Source organism: Equus caballus, chromosome 20 (assembly GCF_041296265.1).
Source record: "Equus caballus isolate H_3958 breed thoroughbred chromosome 20, TB-T2T, whole genome shotgun sequence".
In the NCBI taxonomy this organism is placed as follows: domain Eukaryota; kingdom Metazoa; phylum Chordata; class Mammalia; order Perissodactyla; family Equidae; genus Equus; species Equus caballus.
In genome coordinates this window covers 60,060,670-60,085,783 of record NC_091703.1, presented here as the reverse complement: position 1 = coordinate 60,085,783, position 25,114 = coordinate 60,060,670, and the positions used below count along the sequence as shown (strand labels likewise).

Here is a 25,114-nt window from a genome sequence, read left to right as displayed (position 1 = left end):
AAGAAGTGAGAATTCATGGGCCAAGATCCAGGACAGGACGGAAGCCAAGAGAGTTCAGCTCAGAATTTGAGACTTCCTTCTGCCTTAAGCTGGTTGTCAATTTCAAAAGCAGAAGCTGAGAACCTGCAAAGTTTGGTTTTTAAGTGATTTTAGCATAGGTCACATATGCCTAAGGTATGACATTGACAATGTGGACAGTGAGGAGGATGGTGACGGTTTCCTTCTCAGCTCTGTTCTCCACATATGATTCCCCTTTCCAGGAGGCAGCCAACATTACCACTTGCTCACGTATCTTTGTATATCTGAAAATGAAACTATTCTCATAGTGCAAAGAGAGATGTGCTGGGTGTATTTCCAGGGAGTGGCATGGTGGATCCATCAGAGCCAGTTTGAAGCCAGTTTACCACCCAAATAAAGCTATTGCTTTGTTTAGCCTCTTTCAGCCAATACTCTTAAATATTTGTTTAAAATATATTGAAACTAATTTTTAAATAAATATTATATGCAGACACCAATCCACTTATTTACTGCCATTTGCTAGTCAATGTTCCAAAACATTTGTAAAATATTTTTTATAAGTTTTGTAGTTTTCCTCTCTCTCCAGCTTTCTTTTATGAATTTTCTGAACTGGACAATTTCTGAGAATTATGACAGACACTGCTTGTGGGTCTTGCAAAAATACTCATTGGAGACATGCTGGCTTAATGAGGGCTGCTGCTTTTTCTTTTGAGGAAGATTAGCCCTGAGCTAACATCTGCTACCAATCCTCCTCTTTGTGCTGAGGAAGATTGGCCCGGAGCTAACATCTGTGCCTATCTTGCTGTACTTTATATGTGGGACACCACCACATCATGGCTTGATAGGCAGTGCATAGGTCCATGTGTGGGATCCAAACCCGCAGGCCCCAGGCTGCTGAGAAGAACATGTGAACTTAACCACCACGCCACTGGCTGGCCCCTTAATTAGGGCTTCTTAAAACCCTCACTAGGATTGTTGTCTAGACTGGTTAGAGTGGGGTCAATTTAACTTTTTCTCAGTATTCACTGCATCTCGAAACCTGAAATAATTACAATTTATTCCAATGATAACAAACCTACTCAAGATATTCTCACACTGTTTTAATTAATATTCTTGTTCAAATCTATGCTTTTTTGTTCCTCTTTTGCATTCTTTTATTTTACCATCTAGCTCTAAAAGTAGAAGCCTCCTGTTTTTATTTCCCACCTCATTCTGTTTTTCCTACTGAGTATTTTTAATTCCTATCAATCTTTCTTTTTAACATCAATCTGCTTTTTAAAATTTTAATTTATTCTCTTTTAAAACTTCTTCTTAGCCTTTGAATTTTTGTCCCTACTCCCTTATTGTTTATGGTCTGTGCTTATTGTCAATTTATCTGTGTAAAAAAGAAGTACCAGAACTCAGCCAAAAAGAGGCACGGACCTACAAGTTTAAGGAAATTGATTTTCATTTATAACAAGGTGGAAAGGCAAAGTTTGGAGGGATAGCCAACTGGTATCATCTTCAAATTTGTCTTTATCACTGATTTTAACCACCAAATTTCGACTTTACAGAAGAATTACAGCTTGTTTCTTTACCCCATTTCTTGTCTAAGTCGGGAACTACATTTCCCAGAATCCCCTTTCCTATATGGTTCCAGGTTAGAACTGGACAAAAGAAGAATTCGTGTGAGATTTGGAAAGTAAGTGAAATTGAAGCCATTATGCTCAGAAGGTCGTCGTTGTCAGACGGGGTGACCGTAGAGGCAGAGATGCTCGGTGAGTCCACCCTGTCCTGTCTCTTCTCCTTTCCGCGTCTGGCCTCTCTTGCCACCTGCTGGTCCTCCTGACTAACAGCAGCCCCTGCGCCACCACGGGACACTCAGCTGCAGACCCAGAGGTGACAGTTACACAAAGGCAAGTGTTTCCCCAGAAGTGACCATCCGAAGAGACCTCTCCCTGAGCGCTTTCTCCTGAGCGGTCCCACAGTGCCAGGCGGGCGGGGTTGGCTTCTCGGACTCCTCCGCCAGCTGCGGCTGTGCTCACAGCCGTGCTTCAGGGGCAATGTTAGCGCCCAGCTCTGATCCTCTGACTCCCTTCCAGACCGTCACTTTCGCAACTCCTCCTCTATTTGTGTAAGGTCTAATTCTTATAAGAAATCCCTTCTTCTCGTTATATTTACAATGGCTGCTTTCCTACTGATACACTCGGAATCTTTTGATCTTTCGGCTCTGCCGTCCTTATCGCTGCCGCAATGTCTTCCCTCATGGCTGCAAAATGGCCACCACAACTAAGCATTATGCCCTCACATCCCGTGGCCCCAAGCAGGAAGCAGGGGCACTGGTACTAAAATATTTTTCTGTCTACATTCTGCTACCGGAAGCCTCTAGCAGAATTGACCCTAAGTGTCATCGGTCAGAACAGGGTCGTGTACCTCCTCTGGTCCCTGACAAAGGGGCGGGGTTGCCATGATTGGTTTACACCTGGGGTCCTGCTCCCTGGCTGCCTATCAAGATATACTGTGAAGCTTTTAAAACGTATTTTCACCTACAGCCAGCTCGCAGCGATTCTGATTTAACTGCTCTGGGGTGGTGTCCTGGCATCAATATTTGTAAAATTCTCTCATGCAGCTTAGGTGCAGCCACGGCTGAGAAACACAGTTGCATCAAACATGATTCATTCTCTGGAGCTGTTGCACAACAAACAAAATCAAGGTTCTGTTCTGGGAAGAAGGTGGAAATGGCTGTGAGCTAGGCAATCAAGAGTGTCTTAGGGCATTTTCTATCTAGATGATCTCATCTAAGGATGATCTATAGAATAGATAGAAATATGACTGAAATTCCCTCCTGGTTTGCATCATAGAACATCACCAGGCACTACCAGATTCTATATAAGTTCTTTGAAGCATATGTTCCATTTTTACTAACTCCAGGAATGACAACAGACAGCTACCGTCCCATTCCTTAGTTACTTGAGGTAAAGCCTTCCCAAACCACGTTGCACAGGGCCCAAGAAATAATGACTCCTTGGGAGGGCTGGAAAACTTAGGTAAGAAATTATGTGTTCCAATATACAAGTTACTCGAAGAAAAGAACACATACTAGCGTCCTTCGTTTTAGCATCTAATCAGCTGTTAAGAGTATTAGTCACTGAGAGGTGCACACCAGAGAGCTACTGAATGCGGAGTATTGGCTCACACACACTGGAATCATTTGCATCAGAGCTTTCGGTAGACAACTCTCCAAGGATTGGCAAAGTTCACCTTTTTTTAAAGGAAATTGTGCTTAATCAGTGCCTGAAAATAGAAGAAGCTGAAGGCTATACTTTACTCGAGCAGCAAGTTCGCTTTTATCTTGCAGAAAGAATATTATTTTTAAAATTTTATGTGTTTATTTTTAAATAGTCAATATATTCACGATTCAAAATTTAAAAGGAACACCTATGATGGCATCTTAACAAAACAAAATAAAAAGCAATCAAACTTTAATCTGAACAAGTCTATCACTAACTACCAACTGACAGAAAATAAAAACAACAGAGGAGCACGTGAGTGCAGTCAGCAAGATCTAGAAAAATGGAGAATTCTATAGACACAGAATCCGATTTCTTCAACAAATAAATTACAAAGGAAAAAGGTAATTGAGAGATAACCTATAAATTAAAAGAAACGTGCCAACCAGTTGCAATGCATGGAATTTATGTGAATCTTCAATTGAACAATCTTAAAGAAAATTCATGAGATAATCAGGGAAATTATTTTTTCATTGCAGTAACATTGGTTTACAACATTATATAAATTTCAGGTGTACATTATTATATTTCAATTTCTGTGTAGATTATGTCATGTTCACCACCCAGAGACTAATTACAATCCATCAGCACACACATGTGCCTAATCAGCCCTTTTGCCCTCCTCCCTCCCTGCCTTCCCCTCTGGTAACCACCAATCCAATCTCTGTCTCTATGTGATTGTTTGTTGTTGTTTTTATCTTCTACTTGTGAGTGAGATCATATGGTATTTGACTTTCTCCCTCTGACTTATTTCACTTAGCATAATACCCTCAAGTTCCATCCATATTGTCAGAAATAGCCTGATTTCATTGTTTTTTATGGCTGAGTAACATTGCATTGTGTATCTTTAACCACATCTTCTTTATCCATTTGTCCCTTGATGGGCACCTAGGTTGCTACCAAGTCTTGGCTCTTGTGAATACGGCTGCAATAAACATAAAGGTGAAAATATCCTTACACATTTGTGTTTTCATGTTCTTTGGATAAATATCCAGCAGTGGAAGAATTAGGTCATATGGTAATTCTATTCTTAGTTTCTTGAGGAATCTCCGTACTTTTCTCCATGGTGGCTGCACCAGTTTGCACTCCCACCAGAAGTATATGAGAGGTCCCTCTCTCCACTTCCTCTCCAACACTTGTTGTTTCCTGTCTTATTGATCATAGCCATTCCGAAGAAAGTGAGGTGATATCTCATTGTAGTTTTGATCTGCATTTCCCTGATAGTGATGTTGAACATCCTTTCATGTGCATCTTGGCCATCTGTATATCTTCTTTGGAGAAATGTCTGTTCAGATCTTTTGCCCATTTTCTAATTGGGTTGTTAGTTTTTTTGTTGCTGAGATGTATGAGTTCCTTATATATTTCGGGTATTACCCCTTATCAGATATATGGTTTGCAAATATCTTCTCCCAATTCTTAGGTTGTCTTTTCGTTTTGTTGATGGGTTTCCTTTGCTGTGCAGAAGTTTTAGTTTGATATGGTCCCATTTGTTTATTTTTTCTATTGTTTCCCTTGACCAGTCAGACATGATACTTGAAAATATGCTGCTAAGACCGATGTCAAAGAGTGTACTGCCTATGTTTTCTTCTGGAAGGTTCATGGTTTCAGGTCTTATATTCAAATCTTGAATCCATTTTGAGTTAATTTTTGTATATGGTGCAAGATAGTGGCCTACTTTCATTCTTTTACATGTGGCTGTCCAGTTTTCCCAACACCATTTATTGAAGAGACTCTACTTTCTCCGTTGTATGTTCTTGGCTCCCTTGTTGAAAATTAGCTGTCCATAGATGTGTGGGTTTATTTCTGGGCTCTGGATTCTGTTCCATTGATCTGTGTGTCTGTTTTTCTGCCAGTACCATGCTGTTTTGGTTACTATGGCTTTGTAGTATATGTTGAAATCAGGGAGTGTGATACTTCCAGCTTTGTTCTTTTTTCTCAGAGTTTCTTTGGCTATTTGGGGTCTTTTGTTGTTCCATATAAATTTTAGGATTCTTTGTTCTACTTCTGTGAAAAATGTTCTTGGAACTTCGATAGGGATTGCATTGAATATGTAGATTGCTTTAGGAAGTATGGACATTTTAACTATGTTAATTCTTCCAATCCATGAGCATGGAATATCTTTCCATTTCTTTGTGTCTTCTTCAATTTCTTTCAGCAATGTTTTATAGTTTTGGGTGTACAGATCTTTCAACTCTTTGGTTAAGTTTATTCCTAGGTATTTTATTCTTTTTGTTGCAATTGTAAATGGGATTGTATTCTTAATTTCTCTTTCTGCTACTTCGTTGTTAGTGTATAGACACGCAATCGATTTTTGTGTGTTTTGTGTCCGAATCAGGGAAATCTGAAGAGTGATTGGATACGTTGGACCCTTGATAATACTAAGCAATGACTGTTAATTTTTAGGTGCGATAAGGATATTGTGGTATGTTTAGAAAAGATAAATTATCTTTTATAAATGCACACCAGAATATATTCGATGAAATGATACTATATCTGGGAATTGCTTCAAATAACCAGTATGGTGGGATATTGTTGTATTCGGTATCTATTGCTACATAACAGATTACCCCAAAATTTACCTACTTAAAACAACCAACTTTTATCTCACAGTTTCTGTGAGTCAGGAATCCAGAAGCAGCCTAGCTGGACGGTCCTGGCTCTGGGGCTCTGTGGTCATCTGAAGGCTGGAACATCTGCTTCCAACGGTACTCAGTGGTTGTTGGCTGACCTCAGGTTCTACTGGCTGTAGCTAGACACCTCACTTTCTTTCCTTTTTGTAGACTGCTTGGGTGTCCTCAAGATTTGGCAGCCAGCTTTCCCCAGAGCACGACCCAAGATGCAGTCTGCAGTCTTTTAAAACCTAATCTCAGAAGTGACATACCATCACTTGTGCCATTTGCTATTGGTCATGCCTGCCAATCCTGGCACAATAAAGAAAGGGACCACTGATTGGCATAAATACAAAGAGGTAAGAATCATTAGGGGCCATCTTAGAAACTGGCTACCAGTTTAATCCAATGTTTTATGGGCTTACGCCAAGCCTCCATCCCTCCTCTCACCTCTATAGACCCAAACTCTGACTAGTGGACTCTAGCGGTATTTCTGGTCTCCAATTTCAGTGTAAATTCAGAGTGATTGTCTAATAAAGTTCCCAGAAGTCTAGGAATGTCCCTTTCCTTCGTGCAGAGTCAACCAGCAAACAGACTCCAGGGAAAGTCTGAGGGAAGATTCACCGTAAACACTGGTGGAAGAGTTGGAGAATCCTTTCTTAAAGGGATGAGGCCCTCCTCCGACTCTGAACTGACTTAGATTTGGGAATTGGGTAAAAAGTCACAAATCCCACTATAGGGACTTGAATTATGTTTTCCTCTCAGAAGACTGATAATTTTCCACCTTGATGTGTCAAGTGGCACCGTAGTAAGCTGACCATCTATTTCATTTCTAATGATCCCATGATGAATTAGCCGTCACCACAGATCCTGGGGATGAAACACTCTAATTCCCATTTCACCCCTGTGGCTTACTTTAGCAATTTTACCTGTCTTGTCTCTGACAGTCCAGCACTGTCACTTGACCTCTGACATTTCAAGATCTCATTATTTCCTTAGAGTTGGGCATCCCAATTCCTTTGTGGTATCCTGCAATATTATTTCTTGTTTACGGAAGATTCCCCAACACAGGGCTCACCATGGATGTTGGTGTCATCATCCCCAACCGATTTCTGAATGTCTCGGTAAATGACAAGTCCTCTGGGTCACCACAGAGGCTTTGGTTCAGTTGCACATAATAGATCCATGTCAACGTTCCCGTTTCCTTTAGAATTCAGAACCCTTTTTCTAAAGTAGTGGCTCTGAACGGGTTTTCCTGGGACCAGCAGCAGCACCTGAGAACTTATTAGACGTTCAAATTCTCAGGCCCCATTGCAGATGTATGAAATCAGAAATTCTGAGAGTAGGGTCCAGCAGTCTGTGTTTTAACAAGTGTAAGTCTTAGTGAGTAAGGGTAGGGTAGAATATCCATTGTGACTAGTCTCAGTATGCCTTGAAATTTATCATTGACTTTCAGAAATTAAAGTAAGTTTTAATTCAGAGGATGGAATCACTTATTCTGGACAAAACCTAAAAGCATAAGAAAATTGTAGAAAGAGGTGAAAGAAATAAGATATTGGCAGGGCTAGAAAAATAATAAGTTGTGTTACTTTCTATTGGGTTTCAGAATTTAGTTTTGTATATTTCAGATAGGATAAGACCACCGCTCTGTGAAGTTTCAGCCAGATTTCAAAGGAAGCGGGTACTATTTGGTTTTGTGAACTGGTTCTCTGTTAACTCTTCCTGTGCTTGCCACCCCATGGGGGAAATGATTAGTGCTCTCAGGCGAGCACAAAGTAGGAAGGGAAGCAAGTTGCCTCTCTTTAACTTTCCAAAAGCTGAAACATACTGAGAGGCGAGCTGTATCAGAAGTGAGAGGAACCAGAAGGACTTTGACAAAATAAGTCACCAAGTAAAGAATTTTCCTTTTAATATTTAACAAAGACATCACAAATTCTTGGGATTGATGACATCGTACATTGTCAACAAATGAAAGGTTCCTAGTACTAGTTTTGCCTAAATGGTGTAGTTACAAAAGATGAAATTTTCAAAGAAAGAAAAAAACAGTAAATCAGAGCAGCAGCCTTCGTTGATTGTACTGTCAAGGTGGTTAGAATGAAGTCATAATAGCCTTTTTTTCATCCATCAGGAGGTAGAATTAGTGGGCAGATTTATTTTCCAGGTAGAAATTGGTGGTGGTTTTAGATCCTCCACGAGGAACAACCTGATTTGTGTGTGTGACCAGACAAACCCCTTGCTGCCAAGGCTGAGACCTGGAAGTTCGTCCTGTCGGGTTTTTGCTGTTGGAGCTGAGTTTCCATGTTGAGTCTGAGTCTGGCACACCCAAGAGCCCTGCCAAACCTGGCAGGATTAATTTTCATGCACGGCATATGTATCAGGCATAACTACAACTAGCATTTAATTGATGTCTACACATTTGCTTCTTAGAATCTGTGTTTTAATGGCATTCTCCTGATAGCTACCCATGAAAATTATGTGAATTTACTTGTGCAGCAGGGGCATTTTAACAAACTTCTTTTGCCATCTAGAACCTTTAGGGAGAGGTTGTTTTGGTTTAGATACACTTGTTTTTATTACACTACACCTAGCAGTTCAAGTTTAAATTATGATCTGCTGGTCTAAATACATGAAGGATTTGTCCTCATCACTTTGTCCTCAATGCCAAATACATGGTACATAATGTTCATTCAATGAACATCCATGGAATCACTGCACTATTTCCTGGTTCCACTCAATTGAAAAATTCAGTAGCTTTCTCAGGGCTAGAATTTTGCCTCTCTTCTTGCCCCTCGCCCTGCCAACAAACCAGAGACTCTCTTCTACCTTTTAAAAAGAAAAAGTCTTCTTTCCTAGAAAAACATGTACGTATTGAATTGACAAAAACATCTACTGATCAAATTTGGCATTTAATACTTGAATAAATCCTAGCAAACACAACAAGAAGTCGTACATATGAAACACTAACTAGTAAAAATAGAACAGAACAAACTGTCTTACTGGGCTGTTTTCTTGGTATGTTGTCTGATTTCCTTATGATTGAATTCACATTAGGGAAATGCCCTGGCAGAGATTTGCGTAAAACACTTTTCCTTGCAAAGGAAACAGGAATTTAAATATGTTGAAACTGGGGGCAAGCCTTGTTTCAGGTATTATCATGTTACAGATTTTGCATTATGAAAATTGGAGAAACCGACTGATGAGTTGTTTCCCTCAGGCTGGATTCTTGCTTGACAAGAAATGGGGGTTATTCGTGAAGTTCTGTGGGATTATTTTATCAACGGTATTGGTGGGCGTCTAGCGTGAGCAGGTTTTTAACAAACACAGACAACTGAATAAAAGAATTATAGTGAATCACACCCATCCAGGTCCCATTAGATCGGATGGGAGCTGAACTCTGGTGCTTACTCCTTCAAACGAGGGGCTCTTTTTAGCTGTGTCCTCACTATTTGAGTCTCCAAGTAAATTTAAGCCCTAGAGAAGCAAAAGTACAGTATTTTCATTAATGAACATCCACTTATAAGGTTAGTCTTTTATATAAGTATTTCTCCCTGGTTAACACTAGCAGCATCTATTACATCCAAACCTGTTTGTTGGTCATTTTCTTGCCAATCAGTATAGCCAACAACACAATGCAAACATAAGCAACTGAAGTTTAAGGATTGTATGAAGTCAACGCGAGTGATGTTGGAGAACTCAGATCACAACGAAAGTTATTATCGGTTGGGTATCTGGTAGAGTTAAATCAATTAAAAATGGGGAAAAATTACACGGATGCCATAGTAGATGCTTCAAGAAAAAATTATCTGAATAACAACTGATTAATAAAGGTCTTTGGAAAAACTAGAACCTTGGAAAATTTTTGCAAAAATGACCAACTCTGTGATCAGAGTGCATCAGTCAGAAGTGAAATGGATGTTATGTGGTTTGATCTTACCATTTTGTTGGATAAACTATACTCCACTCCTCCTAAAATCACTTGATTCACTAAATTGAAATTGCATGAGCTGTTTCATATTAGTGTAGATTCTTCCATTGTCACTTAAAAAGAAATGTGTGTGTTTGTGTATCAGCTTGGATATCTTTATAAATGGATAACATCAAGTTTTCCCAAAATGTGTTCTGCAGATGATCGTAGTCCCAGTCATCTGTGAAAAAAGGAAATCCACAGTGGACAGGACATTTTCTGTCTCCCACTCTCTACTTTCTCCCGTCTGCTTGTGCCCAAGGGGCTGATCTGTAAGGGCTACAGGATCCTTCGCCCTCTGCCTTCCTCTGGCATTTGGCTGAAAGGGAGGAGGGCTGAGGGGGAAGGGGACACCAGCAGGACATTAGCGGGGCTGGGGAAATGAGGCTAGGTGTTTACTCCTGGGTCTCTTACCTCCCTCCCATTGGATTGCCACTAGTTGGCTGGCTATCTTCCTTCTGAGGTCACAGCTTCTGCGGGGCAGTCCGGTTCTCTCCAGTTCAGCTAACTGCTGCCCCTCCCTTGCCTCTCTAGGCCTGGAGGTGGTAACAGGACTCCAGTCTCCCTTGTTGGCTTCCCTCTATTAAATGTTTCTCAATTACCCACTGTGAGTGTACCATCTGTTTTCTTCTGGGACGCTGATTTATACAATGGTTAAACATTATATTGCCTTCTTGAAAACATTCAGAATTCACATTAGCATATTAAAGGTTCTAAATAATACAGCAGTAAATAATGTCGAAGTTTAGCCCAATGTTTGCCAAACTTACTTATTCATGGCACCAGTTTTTGGATAATATACGTAAGAGCAACACTTGAACACAATGAATTATAAAATTTCTTGCCTTAAAATATACAAAGCCAAATCTGATGGTTTATAGTCTTGATGACTAAGGGTAATCATTATACCTATAATCGTTCTGTGCTGTGAAACACTGATGGCCTGAATGTCTACTGTGGCAACAGCCCAAGGCTACTGGCCACAGCACTGATGCGTCGCAAATGGCTGCGCTTTTTAAATTCAGTTTAGTCTTTATGATCACGTCTCTCTGCGTCAGATTGACACCTACCTCTTACCCATGTGCTTCTCTCCCCTGTGCTCTGCATCTTATTTACCATGTCTAAGTCTTGCAGGAAACTGAATTACCAAAGCTAAAGCTACATCTAAAAAAAGATGTATTTGGTTTACTAAGTGCCTATGGTTCCCTAATCACACTTTAGGGCCTAAACTTCATGATATCTATTTTGGTTGCGTGGAAAATTTACCACCTTATGCTTGATATTTCACTTATGTGGGATGATGCTGTGCATATACTCTTTAAAAATAACTCCGCTCCAAATATAATGTACACCTGAAACTTACATAATGTTATAAACCAATGTTACCTCAAAAGAAAGCCAGTCTATAAAGTCTCATGTGGCAGCGAGTAATGCTGAATATTCCCGGCGTTTCAGCACACGATAGAATCTCATTTCCCGTGCTGCTGGGTGGCTCTGCGGCCAGTTCTGTCCAACCGGTTGAATGGAATTGTCTATGCATGATTTTTTAGTCAAGAACTTAATTATCATGTGAGACATTCTAAAGCTCTTCTTGCCTTTTGTCAACTAGCACTGTTCCAGAGAGTAGATGCTCCATCAGCTTGGGTCACTGTGATGGACAGGAAGCTTGTGACAAACCTGTCGCTTTCAGGGTTGGTTGTTTCTGCAGCATGTCTTAGCCTATCCTGCCTTACTTCAAAAAGGTTTCTCTGCAAAAATAGGAGAGTTCAATCTAAATGAAGAAATTTGTGAAATCACAAAGTATTTACAAAGAACACTGTTTTCAAGGAAAACGAGAATGAGTTCCATAGGCAGGAGTTCAAGAACTCATATAAACGCTTTAACAAATGGTTACATAAACGGTCAGGCATCTGTGGCCATGGCTGTGGTGGTGGAGCACACACAGGTTTGAATGCCGCCCTCTTCCACTTTGTCAGCTAGTCATCTAGGGGGAGCCTCATATCCCTCATGTATAAAATTGGGACAATACAGGATTATTGTAATCAATTTATGAGAACTACCTGACATGGTACTTATCAAATGGTGCCATCATAATAGCTAACTGACTGATTAGTCTGGCAATATATATCAAATTATAGAATTATTCTTTCATTCCTAACTTAATGGAGATAATTAGCTTAATTCATTCAAGACAAATATATATTCTTTGTTTGCTTTCCTTCCAAGATTCTACTTAGGCTACTTACCCCAAATATAATGCAGAAACATTGTGTCAGACACTTTTAAACCAGTCTTTAATTTTCAATTCAGGTGTTTAAGGAGGCATACATACATTTATTCAAGGAATCACGGAACATATAGTATAAACATGAACCGCAAACACTACTTCATGTATTTTTTTCAAAACTGTGCTTTAAAAATAATTTTATTGTCTACATAGAAAACAAAGTGTTACTTATCCTTCCACTTCCCTTTGAAATTACATTGCCTGAAACTCCAATAGAAAGCATTCCTTTGATTATGGAAAGGGCTGGGGTACTCACTGGTAATCCAGACTTGGTGGCAACATCTCCATTCTGTCATACTCTTAGATGCCTAGCAGACAGTAGATATTTGTCAATGAATAGAGCAGCATTTTAAAACAGATCCCAGAGACTGAGATTCTGAGGCCAAGTTGGGGGACCACAAATACCATCTTGAGGTCCTCTGGCTGGAAGGGGGATGTGACTAGATGTGATAGCATTTCTGGGCTGGATGCTTCTAGGCATAGAGTTGTGTCAAAGTGTGGGAATAAATGAGCATTGTCCTAGGAAAAGGGGGCATTAGGAGGAATAATAAATGAAGGGTGCAGTGTGCTGCAAAATGACCAATGACACTTATTTCTAGGATTTTCCTTCAACTAAAAGATTGCATTTTCTTTTGTTATGATTCAGTAATCACATTACTTACACGTCAGCAACACTATTATAGACAAGCCTAGTCAAGAAATCACTACTTACATCATCCTATTGTGGGAAATTGTTATCGAAAACCAAGTAATCAAATTTTAGACCACCACCTGATAACTTCTCAAATTCAAGACCTCTACTCCTGTTTCTACTTTAATTCATTAGACAGGAGGAATCCCCAGGATGTATTACGGGTATTCCTTTGGTCATATTTACAAGGTAGAAAATATTTGGATAAAAAGCAAATCTCATGTCTTATACTGTACAGATGATGTTTATAAAGTAAATTGACTTTTAGCACCCTATATACAATCCAACACTGCAAACACTTAATGTTTGAAGTTCCAGGTATTTTTCATTCATCATGATGGCACCTCCTCTCAATAAACACAACTGCTGTTCTATGGGCTGTGTAACAACAGTAATCAATTGCCCCAAATTATCTCAAGAATAGGCTATATTGAAAAAGAGAAAAAAGAAAAAAAAGATAGCCAGATTAAATAACTAGCCCCAATCGCCAAAGATGGAAGATTTAAAGACCCACGGCCCCAGAGGTCCTCGGGTCCCCTCTGCGTGGCTCTAAGTCTCAGGAACGAACTATCTGCAGTGCTAAAATGGCATGAAGAGATGGAAGCAAATCTTTAAAACACAAGGTGACGTATCATTTTTTTACTCAAATTTTGAGTCTTTTACTCAGTTGTAACTATCAAAAAAAAAAAAAAAAGCCAAAGATATCTGTCCCATTTAGAATAACATGAGCTATGCAAAGGAAATTATTTCAGATTACTGAAAGAAACCTAACATTTATTAAGCCATCCTGTGCCCAAAGCTTAAGTTCAAATTAATTTCAAAACCTTTAAAGGTAGGTAATGATTAATTTGTAAATACGAAAGCTGAGGCTCAGAAGTTGCCCCAAACCGTTCTTAACGGATGGAAGTGAGCTTCAAATCAAGGCCCTCCTCTGCTGCATGGCTTCTCCTTGGTAAACGATGATACAGACAACTATGCACTGGTGCTGTGGGGAGGGAAAAAAGGAAGACTGGCAGTAGATGTTAGTTTAGGGCCAATCTTTCTCAGCAAAAAGCAAAAATACAAATAAAAATAAAAATAAAATAGTACAGTGGTTCAAATTACCTAAACTTTTAAAAAGGCAAGTTTATAATGGAATGAGTGCCCCTCTTAATATTAAACAGTTCTCATGACCCTAACAAATTGTGTCTATAAGGAGCTTACTAAAATGCCAAATTCATTTAATCCTTCATTTGTTAAAAAAACAAGGACACAATTTACTTCAAATGGCACTAACTGAAGCGCAATTCATTCATTTCGTTTTCTACAAAATAAGATAACTTTAAGCAAAACAATTTCAATGATGATAGATGCATTTCATTATTTATTTAGATGTTTAAGCTCTCGCACTAGATTTTTACAAGCTGGTGAACACTGACAAATTATTTCTCCCACAGAACTATAACCACACATCCCCAGACAGTATAAATATATGGTTGAACTAACATTAATACACATCACCATTTTATCAATTACATAATAAAACAAATTATCAAGTATCCAAATATTAAGTTACACAGCTCAAAAGGCATATAAAATATTAGATATCTGCTCAATTCATTAGCAGAAACCCACTTTTTTTTTTTGCAAGAGAGGTTGGGAAGAGAAGGAAAAGAAAAATCACACTTCAAACAAAAATAAGTTGGTAAACAACTTCAGATAAGTATGAAAAAAAATTACAAGAATTTCAGAAATTTTATGATTAAGAATTGCTTTAGCTACAATAACAAAGCATCTCTAACTTTTAAAAAAATATTTACTAAATTAAAGAGCATATTCTACATGTTCTGCACAAGACAAAGGCAACATTTTACTAAAAATACTTAAAGCCCCCTCCCATTCTTTTCAGGCCCTCCCTGTAAGTTGCACCCCAAAGTGCAAACATTAAAATTAACTGTAAGGCTTTTTTGTCTGGAGACATTAAAGACATGTGCTTCTGTACAATGTAGATTTTCAAAATGGAGGTTTCCCATAACAGCACAAAATGACTTTTATAGAAAGACATTAAATAATAACTGTAAGACTTGGTAAAAATCCAAAAAAAAAAGAAAATTGAGCAAACCTGATGTACACTGGTCTGAACGTGGGGGATGTAAACGTAAAGTGAGCAGGCAAGTAACCATACAGGCCCTACTTTCATGTTTGAAATGGCTGAAGGAATAAACCACACAAGGTCCAGAGTGTTCATAGTTCCTGGGATTTTAGTTTCTGTAGGATACGAAAAATTTACAAGTATTGTGCTGGGTATTTTGGCACCTAATCTTTCTAAATTTCTTATATATTGATAAGATTCTGGCATGGGAATTTTGAAGACACAACTCAACACTGCATGATTTCAGAAAAGGTCAATTGGTACAAATGATAAATACATTTTAAATGCTGAACAGCAATAATCTTTTTGCTAAGTGTCCAAACAGGTTGATCGTAAACCAAACATAGAGGCTACAATTCTGTTAAGCTTGTGGCCTGGTAAAACTGCTTTTTAATACTCCTAGGAAGCTTCCTTAGACTTAGCCACCAAGCCAACAGGTTGGCTAACATGTACGATAACTTAGGTCCTGTCTCAAGCTCCTCTCTAGGCAATGGCATCAGGCACCCTAGTTTTATTGAACGCAACAGTTGTTTCTATGACCGTTGGAGTCTTTGAAGCGCAGCCGCATTTTTGGACGATACTTTTCCAAATACAAAAGTTGCTTGCTGTTAAAAGCCCCACGCCGCTTTCTGGAAGGAAAAACAACAAAAGATGAAGTAATTAAAGCAAAATCCTTCTACATGAATGTTTACTAGGCTGTAGGCAATAATCACCTCTCTTGCGGCAATTTATCTTTCGATTATTACACTGTGACGTAATGCAGAAATAGAGACAGGCATACATGTGTAAATGGAAAAGGGAGTGCAAAGTTTATTTTCTAATAATCTTTTGAGTGGCGGTTACCATAGTCAAAATGAATTTATATGAAGTCCAACAAAAGACAAAACTAATATATGGTAGATACGGTACTATAAGTCAGATTGCCTCTGAGGGCAGGGAAGACGACTACAAAGGTCACGAGGGCACGTTCTGAAGTCATCAAAATAGTCTATACAGTGTAGTGGGTGGTGGTTTTTTTATTTGGCTGTTACTGTCAACTCCTCTACCTGAGACCTGTGCATTTTATTGTGTATTGACTATCCCTCAACAAAAAGGCAAAGAAACAAGCAACATATTCAGTCAAGAATTTAAAGCAAAACAGTAATTCAAAAAACTATTATTGGTTTAGAATCATTGTAATATTAGCATCTACATGGAATGCAAAAAAGGAGGATCTTTATTTCCTGGTTTTAACCCTACTGTAAAAATGAGCATAACGGTCAGATGGGCTGTTGGAAAGAAATTTTTTTCATAGTTACATAATTAAACTCACTGACATTCAACGAGGAAACAAAAAGGATGCAAATGAAATTCATTAAATACTTACTGTCTTATGAACTGTACTGCATCTTCATATTTCATCCCACCTTCAATTAATGCTAGGGCGACAAGCACCGGAGCTCTGGTAAGGTAAGAATTTTGATAAATCATTTTTTCCAAATCAAATCTCAGAAAATTCAAAAGTCATGTAGCACGTAAGGACTTTTTGGTCAATGACAGAGCGCACAGACGATGGTGGCCCCATAACGTCTGTACCCTACAGCCTAGGCGTTTACCAGGCTGTACCACCTAGGTTTGTGTAAGCACACTTTATGACGTTCCTATGAGGACAAAATCGCCTAATGACACATTTCTCAGAACGTGTCCCTGTCGTTAAACGATGCATGACTGCACTCCAAACATTCCCCAACCTGGAGCCCGCTTATTCACCATCCATCCCATCTAAGTAACTGTAGGAAATGTTGACTTATGTTAAAAAGTTAAATATCAGTATTCCCATATCAAAGCCGCAATTTTGTCTAGAACCAAAATTGAAATATGCCCTTAACGATTAGAAATAAATCTAGAAGTTTAGACTTGTATTATTAGAAGGGAATCTTGAAAAAATCTGGGGAAGGGAGTAAATCTTGATAATTACACACCGTTTTTCCTGAATTCTAAGCTGTGAAAAATATTTTCCCACTTCAAAAAAAAAGAATTTGTTTTTAAATATCATAAAACTCCTTTCCTAAAGATCTTCTGGAAAAGTTTGCTTTCTCTGTTTTTTATTATCAATGATACTGTGACACAGTTGCATGTCAATACCCACAGAGCCATCAATTTTCATTTCACTCTTCTCCACTAGAACTTTTTTTGGGGAGGGGGCAGTGAATTACAAATATGAACATGCATATTTTGGCACTATTGGGTAATGAGTTCCTCAATCAGAACCTCTAGGATCAAGAACCCTCTATCAGAAGTACAGCATATACAATACAGACCACTTTAGAGGATTGATAATCCCTTTCCCCAATGAGCTTGGACAATGGTTCCAAAACAACCAAGCACACACGATTAATTCTATAAATAATTCTGCCCACAGAGACAAGTGTAAATTGCAGCTACAGCATTTGTTAGTTGCAGCTGTACTGGAATACATTATTCTGTTACATTCACCTACTTTTTAATTTAGTTCACTAACCTAATGAAGCAAATTGATTCACAAAGTGATAACCGAGTCTTTATAGGAGTCACAATCAAGTTTTTACTAGAATTAAGAACACTATTAAATGGATTTAAAAAATTCTCTCACCTCCCAAGGCCTGCAACACAATGAACAGCAATACAACAACCAGGTTCTTCACGAAACTTAATTTTCACAAGACTTAACCAGTCATCAACAATCTGGTTGGATGGCGGTGCACCATCATCAAAAGGCCAGTCCTAAGGCAAAAGGATAAACGTTTCATATTTTTCATATAAACACCACAGTAATAATTATAAATTTCTAACACCCAAATGTTTTCAAAAGCATTTTAACATAGCTCGACGTGTTTTAGGAAACCCCACTGTCAACGAAATGCAAATAAATGCCGAATCTTTAGAAAGATCTTTTATTACTTCAAACCTTTGCTTAGCTTTTCCTTTTCTTTATTTGGAAATTAAGATACTGCACAATTTTTTAACCATTTAGAAAGATTAAGCTTTTTCAAGTCAGTGGTTTATTTGAATATTTTTGTAGCACACTATCAGAAACACACAGGAACTATCAAATACTTACGAGAACATGGATGCCTTCTTTCTCCACGAGAGTAGTGTCATAAGTTGCTTCACACACTCTTACTATTGTGGTAACTCCATACTTCTTAAGTTCCTGGATAAAACATACATTAAAAAACACAATGAGGTCTTCATAACCACATCACTATTGGTCACTATTTGTCATTTTGATCACCTCTCCAATAGGTATTGCTGGTTAACAGAAAATCAGGGAATAAATGGTGTAACCTATGTACGTTTAACAGGGAAGCAAAATCTCATGCGGTTTTTTTTTTAAGGCAACCTTTGTTTTGCTGAGGAAAATTGGCCCTGAGCTAACATTTGTTGCTAATCTTCCTTTTTGTTTTCTCCCCAAAGCCCCAGTATATAGTTGTATATCCTAGTTGTAAGTCATTCTAGTTCTTCTATGTGGGATGGCACCACAGCATGGCTTGATGAGTGGTATGTAGGTCCACGCCCAGGATCCTGACCACTGAACCCTGGGCCACAAGAGTGGAGCACATGAACTTAACCACTCAGCCATGGAGCCGGCCCCCAGAAATTCTGTTTTAAATGACAATACTAGAATAGCACAAAGGGAATGTTAAACATCACATATATTTTTAATAAACTAGAAGTTTTGTGTTTGTTTTAAATCCTGTGGCCCTTCAAATACTAAAGTTGTTTAACACTCACGGTAACACTGGCTGGGTGGAGATGAAGCACTAAAAAAAGTCGATTAGCACTCAGGGACCAAGGTAAATAGAACCAAGAGTAACATTAATGACTATCAAGTCATCTGACTTGACTCAATTACATTAACTCCTTAAACTTTTTGCTCATTTACAGTACAGTGTGTAATTCAGAGCCTTAAAGGTGTATTCAAAGACACTAAAATCCCAAAAATACAGTGTAAAACACCCCACACCATTTCAAACTACAGGCTTTAAGACTCATAATGCGTTATTACTAATTATAACTCTTCCGGCATTTAAAAAGCATACAGATGCTAATCAAAAATAAAAGTATTTCTATGATCTGGGAGGCCCAGCTGCTGTTTCTGAACACCTGTACATATTTATATAATAAAATGCGTACTCTCCTAAATACATTATTCAGCATTATATTGCTTCCTCACAGTCAAAGAGAGAGCTGGTAAACAGTTCATCTAGCAACCACCAGGAAGCAGCAGAATTAATAGCTAAAAATTGGGTTCTAAATGTCAAATGAGGTCAAGACATTAACTTTGGTTTACGGCATTAGTCATCAGGCTAAGTGGATATATGAACAATCTGTAACTGGCAGCCTTCCTCCTATAAATGTCTTATAAGATAAGCGAGTGCCATAGTACTATACTGTCCACGTATAAATTTAAATTAAGCAAACTCCGAGGCAGGAAGAACTAGACAGTAACTTACAAATCCAAATTAACTCCAGTACATATCCTTGTTAAAAGGTATACAACAATTTACCTCTAACATAAAGAAGTCACTGATATTTCATTTTTGGGAGTTAGAACTACAGGCATAACATCTCACATTTTCCAAAAGAATATTTTGGTAGATAAAAAGCCCCACTATTAAATTGCAATCACTTTGAGACATTACAAAGCATCAAACCTTACCTCTATGAATTTGTTTAAGGTTGCATTGGTCGGATTGTGTGTAATAAGAAATCTCATGTTCTTGTATGTGACTTCCACAGGAGCTGGGCGGTTCATTCGAGCCATGTTAATTTAGTTTAAAAACACTCAGTAGGGTTATGAAAGAATTTAAAAAACTGAATATAGAAATGATGCAAAGAAACTGAGTCTACTTCAATATACTCCACTTGAAATTCTCAGTGCTTTGAGTATGAAGCTGGGGGTAATGGGAAATGAAATGAACCTCCTAACAAGAAGCAGCAATTCTTCAATCCAGTAATACTGAGGCAAGAGAAAGGAAGTGCACTGAGGTTTACCCCATCCAGGTCAGAACTCGTGTAAAATGCTCTGTGGATTTCAATTCAACACTTCTGTGTCCAGGTTAACCACTCTTACGGGGGCTTCTTGGTGGAGTAGTAATGAATTTCTACAGTTCACTTGTCTGCATACAGGTCGTGCTGTGCCTGGCAGTAATCTCCACTGCCCTTCAGAAACTCCATAAATGTGTGACCAAGAACACCACAGAACTGCTGTTTAAAAGAGAGAGAGAGAGAGAGAGACAAACGTTGTTTTCCAATTCAAAACGAACAGGACACGCTTTCATAGTATTTAAGTGGACAACTACCTTTCCAAATTTGGGCCCGAGCTACCTTTACAACTTTTACCTGAACCACAAAATACAAAAGCGATTACAGATTAAATCAATAAGCATAAAGCAAGCATTCACAAATAGATTACTTTAAATTGAAATGACTGATCCAGTACAAAGACCCCTGAAAAAATACCACCATATGGTCAATATCCCTTATAGATATCCTTCTACTAATTATTCCTTTTAATAGTTGGTTGTTTGCTTTACATTGTTATAAACTACATGTACAACTTTCTACAATGATCCTTCCAACTAACAAAATATTTTTACATGTCACAAACCATGAATACTTTGAAGCTGTTAGCCTTTGCATAATTTACTTACTCCTTTAAAGACAAACAGCATATTCTTAAGAGAAAAAAAGAAACTAGTTTTGAAAATGCTTCCATACACACTATCTCATTTGATTCTTAACCTATTAATTTATCATTCCCTTTTAACATTTTCCTCATCTGAGTTGCTGGAAGTTAGTCAACTTGTCATATGAGATGTTATGTTTATAAATTTTTAAAATATTCTCATTTATAACTATAAAAGATAGTCATAATTTTAATATTCTTTTGTATTCTAAAACCAAAATTTCACTTATCCAGCCTAAAACTGGAATCTAATTAAAAGGGTAAAAGGAGGTGCTGTTGGGGTGGTGGAAGTTACCCTGCATTCCTTTCACAGGTCTCAAAAGCAAGGTGACCACTACCAGCAATAAATATGTACGCATATTTTTCCCAAGCTCCCCTTTAAAATACTACATTAGTTTTCTGCCAGTATCCAATATTAACTGAATGTTCACAGATCTCCTCAGAACAGGTATACAACACATCGACGTTAACTTCCTCTTCTTCCATGTAGTTTATAAGAAACTTGCATGCTCGGCAATAGAGAGGACTAAGACATGTTAACAGCAGGTTAACAGAAGCACCAAGTGCGGGCCACTGCCCCAAACACTTTACCCATGTGTATTGTCATGGGTAAATTACCTAATAAATTACATTCAAATTATCTGCTCTTATTTTCATTTTAAATAGAGTTCCATGCTAGTTGTAGTTTCTAAAAGAACTTTGCTAAAATTTGAGGAATAATTCATATGGAGATCTGGCAGATCACAGAAAACATCAAGTCACCCCCATTCATTTTTCTGTCAAAACAAAGGAACCAGCCACAGGAGTCATTTCTTAAAAGGTCATCCCACAAGGAAGGTAACTTTCATTATTCCAAATTTGTTCAAATGAGCTCTCAGAGGTTGCTGGGTTAAAAATTAGTGACTAAATTACCACTAAGAACTTCACTATTGCAGTGAATAGAGACTGCAGTAATCTGGAAATAATTTCAATTACACTTTCACCTCAAATCCCAAATATTACTTCCTTAGAATAAAAAGCATATTCTGGCACCTTTCCAAAGACGTACAATGAATTAAAGAAGTCATCTGTAAAGCTGTTAAAGGCAATGACTGTTATCTCGGTATTCTGATTTCCAGGTAATATCTTTTTTCCGTTGAAAGCTGATTTATGAGAAAGTATTTCAAACCACTATTTCCAAATTTAACAGCTCAAATTCCTGTTAAGCTGAGTCTGGCCATATCCCTTCAGGTTTCCCCCGGAAGTAAAGAAAACTACAGAAATAATTCATTTAGTGAACTGGCTATTTTGACTGCGTGGAGCCCCCCAGTGGCTGGGGGGGACTTCCATCGAAGTGATACCTAACATCTTCCCGTTCTGCCGAAGACACTCGCCCATTCCCCATTTCCTCGCCCCAGGAAAAACTATCCACGACAGGCAGTTTGGGAACACCAAGGAATTTTTTCCCGCCCACTTATCAGCTGCGTACAATCACAATACACACGGAGGGAGAAGAGCAACTTGTTCGCCAGGATGAAGTCTGCTGCTCAGACTGCAGTCAAGGCGATCGACCTGTCTAACCGCCTTGTCAGAGTTCTCCGGAGTGTGTTCCCCGTCTCCTTCTACCTTAGGTAACGCATCGAGAAGAAAGCGTGGGTAAAGCGCTGCTTATTCCTGGGAATGATCTAGCTTTCCCGTTTTCAGCTGATTTACTGCCATCGAACAAAACTCGTATAAAAGAGGTAACAGGAAGCATTGCCTCAGAATCTGGATCCTAAGCAGGCCGACGGTTCCAAGCGCAGTGCAAACAACAACTTAATACTCTTGGAATGGTCGAGGCTTTCACCGCGGACAGAAGATAAACCTCAGACTTCTGGCTCCGGGTGGCTGCTGTTGCCACAGCCAACAGGAGGCAACAACACAGCACACTAAGGATTGCAGGGCAGTTCTCAACACTCCCCGATTAAAAGGCGCCACCCAGGGCCAGTCCCAGATTGGCAGCGAGAGCGCAGGCTGGTGCCCGGCCGGGGACGCCTGGCTCCAGCGCGACAGCAGCCCCGGCGGCTCCCAGGGCGCTCAGGCCAGGGCCCTGTCTCCACAGACGTGCCCCAGGGCAGGGACAAGACTCGACTTGTTCCCATCACCGAGAGCCCGAAGTGGGGCGTCAATCCGGAACAGCTCGAATTACCAGGTGGGGACCGAGGGACAGGGCGGGGCTCGCAGCCCGCGTCCTCACCTGGCCGAGCGCGCTCCGGCGCCCGCGGCGGTGGCGCAGGGACCCGCCCGCGGGCCCGCAATCACGGGGTCGGCGCCTTCAGGCGGGCGCCGGCGCCGAGGCCATCTTGTCGGAGCGCCGGGCCGGCCGGGAGCAGAAGAGAGGCTGCACGGCGCCGGGCCCGCTCCCGGCCCCGGCCCAGACCGTTACCCCGCCGGGCGCCCCGCCCACCGCACGCCGGCCCGGCCTGGCCCGGGCGCCCCGCCGCCGCCGCCGCGCCCTCCGAGCCGGCCGCAGGGACACGCGCAGCCCGCGCCCCTCCCCGGGCCACGTCTCCGCTCTACGGCCGCGCTCGGCCGGCCAGACAAAGGGGCCGCGGGGCGCCGGAGCCGCCGGGCCCGACCGGGCGCCCGGGCCGGGCCGAGGGTGGGGGCAGCGGTCACAAAGCGGCTTTTGTGCGCCCCGCCCGGCCCGCTGCGGCGGCCCAAACCGCCCCCGGCGCGCAGGCCCGCCCGCCGCCCCGGCGCGCAACACTCAGGGCCGGAGCCCCGCGGCCAACCGCCCCCCGCCGCGGCGCCGCGCCGGTCCCCGGCCCTCCCGGCCGGCCCCCGGAACCGCGGCGGGAGCGGACGCCGGGCTCCGAACAAAGGCGCCGCGGGCCCGGGGGGGCCGGGGCGGGCCGGCCGAGCGGCGGCGGCGCGCCCGATACTCACAGGGCTATGTTTACTCATTGAAGATTGTGGCCTAATCATACAGCCGGTCCCGAGGCGGCGGCGATACAGGCAGCGGCGACACAAGCGGCGGCAGGGCAGGGGACGGTGGCGGCGGTGGCGGGGCGGCTGCGGCTCGGCAGGCGGCGGCGGGGGCACCAGACTCTACCATGCAGCGAGCGGCTCCGCGGAGAGCCCGTCCCAAGCCGGCCTGCGGGCGGGGCAGCCAATGCGCGCGCCGAGGCGCCCTTGCGTCACAGGCCCGCCCTTTTATAGCCGGCGCGACGTGAGCCCCGCCGGCCACCAATCACGGCCGGGCGCGGACGAGCGGAGGCGGAGCCACGCCCCCTGCGTACGTCAGCGCGCGGCGGCCGCCACCGGTGTGAACCGGTTGATGAATGGCAGAGCGCTGGGGTCGGCGCGTGGCCCGCGCGGGGGCGGACGGGGGCCGGGCAGGGACTTGGGGGGAGCAATACCGCTGTGGGCTCGGGTGGGAGCCGCGCGGGGGCAGGCCGATCTCTCGGCTGGCAGGAGTCCTGCCGCACAGCTGGGTTCTCAGAGTTAAAACCAGCGACGGGTCCGCACATGTCACATGGAGGCTTGAAGTTTGCCTCCAACTTAAATGCAGTCCCTGCGGGGCTGGGGCCGCGGCCCCGCCCCGGCCCTGCTTGGCTGCCTTAAGTCAACCTCAGTCACCTTTGCCAGCGGTTTACCTTGGCACCTGCGCCCCTGCCATCTCCGTCATCAAAGAATACTTATGTCGCATGAACGCCGTCTCGGTGACTCAACACCTGGAATGCCCGGCCCGAGGCTCGGACACGTGGACACCTGTGGCCCGGGCCCTTCCAGGTGGGGAGGACCTTCTCTCCGCAGACTGATCCCGCGGAAGACGGAGAGCGGCCTGCGATGCGGATAGAGCGCTAGCTCCTACCGTCTTCCCTGGTCCCGCCTCCATGCTACAGACGCGGGCAGCTGCAGTCGGCCCAACCGTGCCATTTCGAAATCACATGCATCCTTTGTACTGTTGCTCACTTGATGTGTTGTCACAGATAATGAAAGGTTAGGCACTGCTAAAAGGAAGCGCTTTAAAAATTGAGAACCTTCGGTCTTGTGGAGGACTGATGTAATTCTTTGCGTCAAAGCTAAAGCTTCCTTTTTATTCATCTTCAGTCCTGTTGTTCCACTGTCTTCATTATTTAGGCCCTTAAGGAGTAAAGCCTTATCACAATTGTTCTGTGCTACACAAGGGCAACTCTGTCACTTATAATCTGAAAACCCGTCTCCTCTGCTTTCTGGAAGGAGGCAACAGGACTTTTACCTGCTTTGATTAACTTGGTTTTCTACTCACACTGAGGCCTTTTGTTTGTTGTTCTCACCGAGAAGTAGATTGGAGAGAGCTTTAGGGATCAAACTGTGTCCTAGGTCCGCGTACTGCAGCATCTTAGGATTTATTAGAGCCTCTATTTAGAGACTTGGCTTGCAGAGTTATTCAACTTTCTTATAAACATAGACTGTAAACAAAGTAAGTGCT

The 25,114-nt window shown here is 41.4% G+C and overlaps 2 protein-coding genes and 1 long non-coding RNA gene across 4 annotated transcripts in view; 1 reads left to right on the top strand and 2 right to left on the bottom strand.

Moving 5' to 3' along the window:
- Positions 1-1,638: 1,638 nt before the first annotated feature.
- The window catches only part of LOC106782272 (uncharacterized), a 63,068-nt gene continuing 39,592 nt past the window's right edge, over positions 1,639-25,114 (top strand). Inside the window, exon 1 of the long non-coding RNA XR_011429823.1 lies at positions 1,639-1,775. This is a non-coding gene — a long non-coding RNA (uncharacterized lncRNA). The remainder of the gene's footprint in view (positions 1,776-25,114) is intronic.
- Positions 14,173-19,961, bottom strand: PTP4A1 (protein tyrosine phosphatase 4A1). Of its 2 annotated transcripts, none has more exons than XM_023625126.2 (5): positions 19,651-19,961; positions 18,049-18,141; positions 17,581-17,711; positions 16,336-16,410; positions 14,173-15,598 (listed from the first exon to the last, which is right to left on the bottom strand). In XM_023625126.2, the coding sequence occupies exons 1-5, from the start codon at positions 19,753-19,755 to the stop codon at positions 15,481-15,483; spliced, it is 522 nt and encodes a 173-aa protein (XP_023480894.1). In that variant the 5' UTR covers positions 19,756-19,961; the 3' UTR covers positions 14,173-15,480. The 2 variants fall into 2 exon arrangements, with proteins under 2 accessions (XP_023480894.1, XP_070100889.1); XM_070244788.1 differs by having other exon boundaries at positions 14,173-15,594.
- LOC138919579 (uncharacterized) lies at positions 19,949-23,768 on the bottom strand. The gene is made up of 2 exons (XM_070244789.1): positions 23,587-23,768; positions 19,949-20,198 (listed from the first exon to the last, which is right to left on the bottom strand). Exons 1-2 carry the CDS (start codon positions 23,623-23,625, stop codon positions 20,103-20,105), a joined length of 135 nt encoding a protein of 44 aa, XP_070100890.1. The 5' UTR covers positions 23,626-23,768; the 3' UTR covers positions 19,949-20,102.